An 8224-nucleotide genomic window follows, 5' to 3' on the forward strand; every position below is an offset into this window, starting at 1 on the left:
CAAAATCTTATGATTTTATCCATTGTAATAATAATAAAATATTTGTGAAATTAAGAATTTTATAAAAAAATGAGATCATGTAAATTTTTAGGAGATGTATTCAATATTGGACTTTTAATTACTTTGAATGACTTTTGTGGATTTTAAAAGTCTAGGTGTATTCAATTTAGACTTTTATAAATTCTATAGAAATCTAATATTATCCAAATTAGATTTTTATTGAGTTTTAAAAAGTCATGTGGTATTCAAACTTAATTTTTTAAAACTATGAAAATCTTTTGGTATTCAAAATTTTAATAGATTTTAATGGATTCTTTTAAAATTACTTGGATATAAGTTTTAACCAATCAGAGCTCTCCAAAATACTTGGTATAAGTTTAAATATAAAATAAAAAGTCTTCTCCCCACCCTTAAGATTTCTATAAACTCAAATCATTTTATTTTTTTACGAATAAGTTATTTCTCTTTCCGCTCCTCGATTTTGATTATTTCTTTGAATCATGTCCAAAACCTACCAATACAATAGTACATAATCTAACTTGATGCATATTCAACAAAGAATCTTCACCACCTTAATCAAATTTAACACTGTTCTCGATGTTATTCCTTCACCACCTTTATCAAATTTAACATTGTTCTCGATGTTATTCCTTCACCATCTTGATCACGTCGATGGTCTACATAGAGATTACTTCAGGAGTGTGTTATTCTCTGGTACAAAATTAACTATACATATTTTTTTTCGAACTTTTTTTTTATTATTATTATTATTTTGAATTTTATGTTTTTCTTTATTTTTTTATTTTTAAAGTTTACATTTTTTTCTGAAATTTATGTTTTTTTTAGTTTAGGTTTTTTAAAAAAAAATTATTTACTTTACGTTTTATTTTTATTTATGATTTTTTTAACTTTTACGTTTTTTTACTTTACTTTTTTTTTAATTTAATTTTTTTCTTTAATTTTTTTTTAAGTTTACGATTTTTGTTAGTTTATCATTTTTTTTGTTTACCGTTTTTTAATTTTTCTTTAATTTTTTTTAAGTTTACGATCTTTTTTAAAATAAAATTTTTATTATAAAAATTTGGCTTATATCGGATTGCATAATTTTTTTCGTAAGGAGTATCGTCTTGATGAATTTCTAGTTGAATCAGATAATGAAATTTCATCATCGTTACCATAATAAGTTCATGGTATCGATTGTTTTGATCAATTATCTGATACTTAAGAACAATAACGAGCAAATGTGAATGCATGAAGAGATACAATAGTGAATTGAATGTAAAGTAATATTTATCGTATTAGTAATAACGAAATGAATTTTTCTTTCTCATAAATTCATAAATTTTCATAAAACAATTTATAAATATCTGTAAAAATTTTAAAAAAAATCTATAGAATCTCATAAAATTCTTTTCACAACTATACAAAATTCTAAAAAATAAATTGATTCCATAAATATTTATCATTAAAAAAAATCAATAAAAATCATCCAAGAATCTCTTAATTGAATACACACAACGGTCGTATTGCAGACCCGAATAGCAAGCATAGTGCTTTGTTAGCTACAGCAGTGAATTGTGCGAGATAGTTCAAAGATTGCCCACTGTGTTATTATATTCCCCTGATCAAACAGTACAGATAGTTTTCTCGTTGGATGGGTTTTCCGCTGGATTTATAATATTAATAAATTAATTTTACCTTTTAATATTTATTATTTTGTTTTGAAATGTTTAATTAAAAAATTGCACGTGCTTGGCACGTCTTCGTATCATCCAAGACAACACGCGCATAAAAGAATCGCACAAATTAAGATACTCGATTTTCCCCCCTCGTCGCTGGGCCGCTGGCTGCTCGACCTCTTCCGGCGAGGGAGCCCAGTCCAAGAGGAAGGAAGAACAGGATCATCGGTGAGCGTCGATCGATTCATCGTTCTTGTTCTTCGATGCATCTCTCCAATCTCGAGTTCTTATTCCTCTTTTTTATCTTTTTTTTTTTCGTCTTCAGTCTAGGGTTTTACGGGGAATCTGACTATCCCTCGTTATTTTTGGACGTCCGAGGATCATCTTCTGTGGCTTTGCCATCTGGATTGGTCCTGATCCTGTTTGTGGCGTCTCGCCGGATCTCGTTGATATCTAGGGTTTTGTGTTGGTTCGCTTGATGGATTTCGAATCGGCTGATCGGTACGGAAACAGGAGGGCCTACCAGCGGCCGGGGACGTCGCAGGTTCCCGAGAGAGTTAACAAGGTATGCTTCCACTGGCGGGCGGGGCGTTGCAACCGTCACCCGTGCGCCTTTCTCCATAGCGAGCTGCCGGAGCACATGCCCACTGACGGGCCTGCAAAGCGGGGGCACCAACAAGGGCACGCGTCTAGAAATCCTGCCTCTGCAGGTGCGCCTCCCTCCAAGTGGGGCAAGGGCCGAGCGGGTGGCAAGGCGCCCGACAAGGTCTGCAATTACTTCCTCGCTGGGAATTGTAGTTACGGGGAGAGGTGCCGGTTCCTGCATACGTGGTTCATGAGCGACAGCTTCTCTCTCTTGACCCAACTCCAGGGGCATCAAAAGGTGGTCCTTTTGTTTTGTTTTGCTTTTCTTGTTTCCAGTGGCTGATCGTCTGAATATTCTGATAGGTAGTGACTGGTATCGCTCTGCCCTCAGGGTCTGATAAGCTCTACTCTTGCAGTAAGGATGAGTCTGTTCGGGTTTGGGATACTCAAACTGGGCAGGTATTAATGCTCTTCAATCTCTTTTGTCACATTGGAAATGGAATCGCAGTGCCTGACTCTTGCATGTTTATGGAAGTGCGTTGGGGTCATCAACATGGGAAGTGAGGTTGGATGTATGATCAGTGAAGGTCCTTGGTTATTTATCGGGGTTTCAAATGCTGTCAAGGTTAGAGCTTTTAGGATACGTCACAGTCACTTCATATAGGGCAATGTTGAAGTAATGGATTTGTTTGCATGTTGGTTCAGGCATGGAACACACAAACAGTAACAGATCAAAGCCTTGATGGTCCTATTGGACAAGTTTACTCTTTAACCGTTGGCAATGGTTTGCTGTTTGCTGGAACACAGGTGCGCTCCTTTTCTTGTTGACATCATTAGTTACACTTCCATTTTCTACTTTATGTTGTTCATGATATCTATATGACTTGATATAAGTTCTGAATATGGCTCAAATATGCCTTAACTTTGTGCAGGATGCACGTATATTGGCATGGAAGTTCAGTGCTGCCGGGAATGTCTTTGAACCTGCTGCTTCCCTCTCTGGTCATCGACTTGCAGTAGTTTCTCTAGTTGCAGGGGCCATGAAGCTTTACTCTGGTTCTATGGATAATTCAATAAAAGTATGGACTTGAACAATTATTTGGTAGCATTTGTACTTTGATTATCAGATTAGGACAATCTAGGTTTGTTTTCTAATGATAAGCTAGGCCAAATAAAGTTATATTAAATTGTAGGCCCAAATCCTACACCTAAGTAAGCTTTGAAAGGTTCTTACACCTATCAACTTGGTACATTTATTGTTATATGCAATGTAATAGTTTGAGACCTTGAAAATAGAAATATAGTATCTGATGTATTTTTGAACATGCCTATGAATAGATGCACACAGACTACAACTATGATTTACCATAACTAGACTCGTAACTTTTTTAAATTTGGAAAACAATAGGCAGAATCTCCTTTCTCCAAATTCACCTTCAAATTATCAAAGTTGAAATTCTTTAAGAAATTGCATACTCAAAAAATTGATATCATCCTTCGTAATTTCAAGTCACTGTCTTCTTTTTTAACATGATTGTTTTGTGATTAATTTTCTCCATGAGGTAAATAAGCATTCTGAATAGCAAAATTTCCTTTTCTTCAGGTGTGGGACCTAGCAACATTCCAATGCCTTCAGACCCTCACTGATCACACATCTGTTGTTATGTCAGTGCTTTGTTGGGATCATTTTTTATTGTCTTCTTCTTTGGATAATACAATCAAGGTTATCTTATTAATTTATTTTTCTTATGTCAGTGCTTTGTTGTCATCTTATTTCTATTATCTCATTCCTAGATTCTTAGATAAAACACCTGATCTTGTTCTTGATTGCATACTGTTGTGTGCAGGTTTGGGTTGCAACAGAAAGTGGGAATCTGGAAGTGACATACACTCACGAGGAGGAACATGTAACCACCTGTGCATTAGTAAACTTTGATTAAATTTGCATGAAATAACTGCCTGCATGCTTTATAATGATTTTTCTTTTATTACCCCGCAACATAAATTAACATCAACGAGAAAGGCTGCGTACGATAGACTCTTCCCTGAGACCCTGCATTGGCGGAAGCTTCGTGCACCAAGCTGCCCTTTTTAGAAAGACAACTTCTTATTCTGTAACATAGAGTATCGTCAATTTGAATGATAACCTATTCTGTAGCATAAAGTAACATGATAAAAATTTGACACAACTCATTCTGTAACATAAATTAACAGCTTCTTATAAAGATAGCTTCTTATTCTGTAACATAAATTAACTTCAATTAGAAAAAGCAAACCTTTTCCCATTTAAGAACTGTTTGGAACTACCTCTGATTTCATGGCATACATGGCTTTCATGTGGTGATGTGGATGTATAAGAAGAGAGAAGATGATCAATACACATACAGGAAATGATCTCGTCACTTAGGCATCTCAAAGAATAGAAATATCGGGGCCTAGTTATGTTGTAAGCTAGCAATTTTTGCATAACCCAATTTTTCAAGTAGAGATTGAATTTCTTTACTGCATGAATGCTTCAATTTGTTTTCTGCTTCATCTTCATCCTCATCCAAACCTCTCTTATTGGATGATGGCTCTCCTTTATATGTTATGATATACTCTCAGATACTTTCTCATCAGTAGGAGTACAATATTTCCTTGAGCTTCCTGTGCTAACAATTTCCACCATCTCTCAGGGCGTACTTGCCTTATGTGGCATGCTTGACACGGAAGGAAAACCTGTCATATTATGTTCTTGTAACGATAATATCATACGGGTTTACGACCTGCCTTCGTAAGCACACAACGTCATAACATTAAAGCTAAAGTACAATTTATTGATACCTACTGTGATTTTAACCTATCTGCTCATTTTAGGTTCAGTGAGCGAGGTAAGATATTTTCAAAAGAAGAGATGAGAGCGATACAAATTGGACCTGGTGGCTTATTTTTCACTGGAGATGGAACAGGCGAGTTGAAGGTGTGGCGATGGTCAACAAAACAGAATAACTAATAGTTGTTCTAGGTCTTACTTTGTAATATATAAACGATTTGTTTTAGTCTTAAGAAGTCAGCTGCCAATTTTGATGCTGCGGACAAATCGATCATTTATTTGGTTTGAAAGAGGATGCTAATACGTCATATTTGTTTGCTGATTATTGATCATCATCACCAGCCGATTGTGTAATCATAATCGTGCGTGTCGACACTGGATTTGATTCTTATAATAAAATTGTGCATCTGGATGTAGTTCAGCAAGTTCTTGAGTTTTTTAGAAAACGATTAATGTGTAAATGCTTTCTGGACTTGCATTAGCTGGATCTTAATGCGTAAACAAAGATATTTGGCTTTTCTAATATATTGCCAGGGGATCAAATACATCATGATTGTGCAATAGCAAATCTATCAGCAAATATAATTTCAAAGGCTTCAGAGTTGGATTTGAAAACAAAAAACAAAGAGATGTATTGGGACTCTTTGATGAAAGAAAATTCAACAATTGATAAAGGGTGCAGATTTTTCAAAAGCTTACTTAATTTTTAGATTTTTTAAAAGGGCCTATTTATTTTTCATTTTATTCCTCCTATCAATTATTATAATGCTGCATTTAAAAAATTTCATTGTGGTAAAAATATCACTGTATATTAGATTTCAAAAACAATATTACTATGGTGCTGTATTTTAAAAATTAACACTATAATTTATAATGGACATTTCAAAAATAATATCACTTTGGTGGTGTATAAATCAGCATCATACTGAATGTGTTCTTTGAATTGTTATTTGAAATTCAACATTACAGTAAATATTGTTCTTTAAATATAACACCACAAGGATTGACGCAACGAGTAAAATAAGAATAAGTGTGAAAATTTTAAAAGGTTAAATATATCTTTTAAAAATTTTACAATTTTAAATACGCTTTTAGTCAAATTGCCGAAGAAAGTTCTCCAGGAAAAGCTGCTGTTCAATCGAGCCTCTGCAGACGCAATCTCTAAACTAGATTTCTGGGGCAAAGCTGCAGTTGAATCACGGCTCAGCCTTTGCTAGCGCAATGATGCGTCCGCCTACCTCTGAGTTTCAGATAGGGCCTCGTTGACAAAAAGTTTAATAATTTCGAAGAAAAACAAACAATCCACGCTCCTGTCTTATCACTAAAACTTTCTGTCAATGATTCCACGTATGCCGCTCTTGGACTCTTGTACTTTTGCAGATCAAATGCTTGGCGAAGCACAGTCGATTTCAGCCTGGCTTCATCGAAGAGTTGCTTAGGCTAACATTCCTCCTTATCAGGGTTCCTATCATCCTCCTCATCCTCAGTGAAAGCCACTCCGCTAGCTTTCAATGAGGATGGACAGTCCTACCACGTAGGCTCGTTTTCTATATTATCTGCTTATTCTTTCGTCATGGGAATCTTAAGCGCCAAGAAAACATGATGTGAGATTGCAACCTGAAGAGATTGATTGCTGCCTCATATCTCTACCTATTAAATTACAAGTAACGCTATTTAACTTCACCGAATATCTTCATTTAGTTTATGCGTGTGGTTTTGCAGTTTCGATCAGTTCATGTTGGTGGTTGCATAGTTAGGTATCCCAACAATACACTACTCGAAGTCCATTTCTGCTGAAAAGCTTCAGCATTGAGATTTACACTAATTACAACCTCACTTATTCTCCTATCATTACAACAATCTCTCCACCTTTAGATGTCCACTGCTACAATTCTCTGTTGCAATGGCCCAGCTTCATACCAAAGTAATACAGAGTGGCCGGCCATCTTCTCTTGTTGCTGTTGATCACATGATGTTGCAGGAGTTTGGATTGTCCTGAGCACTGGGAACATAGTAATACTGTGCGGTTGGGTAAGGATTGTAGTTCATGGGAGGATAGTAGTAAAATTTGTATGGATTCACAAACTCTGGTGTCATTTGTGACTCGAGGGGCTCCTTCTTGGGCACCTCCTTCATAGCCTCCTCTTTCTTGGCCTCTTCTTTGATCTCTTCCTTTTTGGACTCCTCCTTGGCCTCCTCTTTCTTCTCTTCCTTTGCTTCTTCCTTCTTTGCTTCCTCCTTCTTTGGCTCTTCCTTCTTCTCCTCCTTGGCAGGTCCAATTGAGACTATGTTTGTGTGCCAAAATTTTCTCAGTTTTGTGACGACGCTCACGGGGTCAACCGATCCGATCACTGTCATTGTTTTCGCATTCGTATCGATTCTGATTGAATCAATCCCTGTGTAGAAAAATGTGATATAGTTTGTAGAAATAGATCAAAGACACAACATGGTGGAAAAGAGGGAGGTGAGGTACCTTGAAGGATGGAGACAGCCTTCATGGCCTTCTGCTTATCCTTGACATCATTTAGCTCCAATTTAAGTACAATTTTCTGCAAAAGAAGCTCAGATAATTAGAACATGGAAGAAAATATGCCATTTTTGAGATGCAGACACAATTTCATCAAGCACTAATCTCTATAAGATTGACTTCATTCAGAAAAAAAAAAGGGAAGATAAACTGACCTTCATCCCCTGTACGAGAGTTGTAAAGAGTCCCAATGAATAAGCAGAAAGTAGAATGGAATGGAATGGAATGAAAGAAACATTTTTATAGTGTGGCTGTCCTAAAGTGGTGGTTGTTTTGTCACTTTAGGAATCAAGTTGTCCATAGAAAAGAAAACACTAGTATTTGTGCATGGAGATGCACTAAAAAATAATTCAATCTTCTGCTGGAAGATTTAAACTGTGTGAAAGCGAAAAAAAATACTTTTGGTAAACTCAATAGGCAAAGTGAACTTTCTGTCTCATGAAAATTAATCAATGACAAATACTTCCACCATCTCTGCACCTTCCTTGCACCTGTAAGGTATCATTAACAACCATAATAATAACAAATACTGTTGTGGGGATAAGTTCTCTGGCATATATAGCTCCTGAATCATGTCTTTGATCCAATCTCCCAACAATGCAAGAATCCAAAAGCTCATGC

The 8224-nt window shown here is 35.8% G+C and overlaps 2 protein-coding genes across 2 annotated transcripts; one reads left to right on the forward strand and one right to left on the reverse strand.

Moving 5' to 3' along the window:
- The first annotated feature begins 1789 nt into the window (after nt 1-1789).
- On the forward strand, nt 1790-5501 carry LOC121981775 (zinc finger CCCH domain-containing protein 17-like). Its single transcript, XM_042534487.1, has 10 exons — nt 1790-1907; nt 2005-2562; nt 2628-2723; nt 2800-2889; nt 2970-3071; nt 3197-3343; nt 3868-3987; nt 4112-4171; nt 4940-5037; nt 5121-5501. The coding sequence occupies exons 2-10, from the start codon at nt 2158-2160 to the stop codon at nt 5254-5256; spliced, it is 1254 nt and encodes a 417-aa protein (XP_042390421.1). The 5' UTR covers nt 1790-1907; nt 2005-2157; the 3' UTR covers nt 5257-5501.
- A 1333-nt stretch (nt 5502-6834) lies between these two features.
- Nucleotides 6835-8117, reverse strand: LOC121981777 (heavy metal-associated isoprenylated plant protein 39-like). The gene is made up of 3 exons (XM_042534490.1): nt 7759-8117; nt 7550-7625; nt 6835-7472 (listed from the first exon to the last, which is right to left on the reverse strand). Exons 1-3 carry the CDS (start codon nt 7762-7764, stop codon nt 7042-7044), a joined length of 513 nt encoding a protein of 170 aa, XP_042390424.1. The 5' UTR covers nt 7765-8117; the 3' UTR covers nt 6835-7041.
- Between the last annotated feature and the right edge of the window lie 107 nt (nt 8118-8224).

Source organism: Zingiber officinale, chromosome 5A (genome assembly GCF_018446385.1).
Source record: "Zingiber officinale cultivar Zhangliang chromosome 5A, Zo_v1.1, whole genome shotgun sequence".
NCBI classification, from domain to species: Eukaryota; Viridiplantae; Streptophyta; class Magnoliopsida; order Zingiberales; family Zingiberaceae; genus Zingiber; species Zingiber officinale.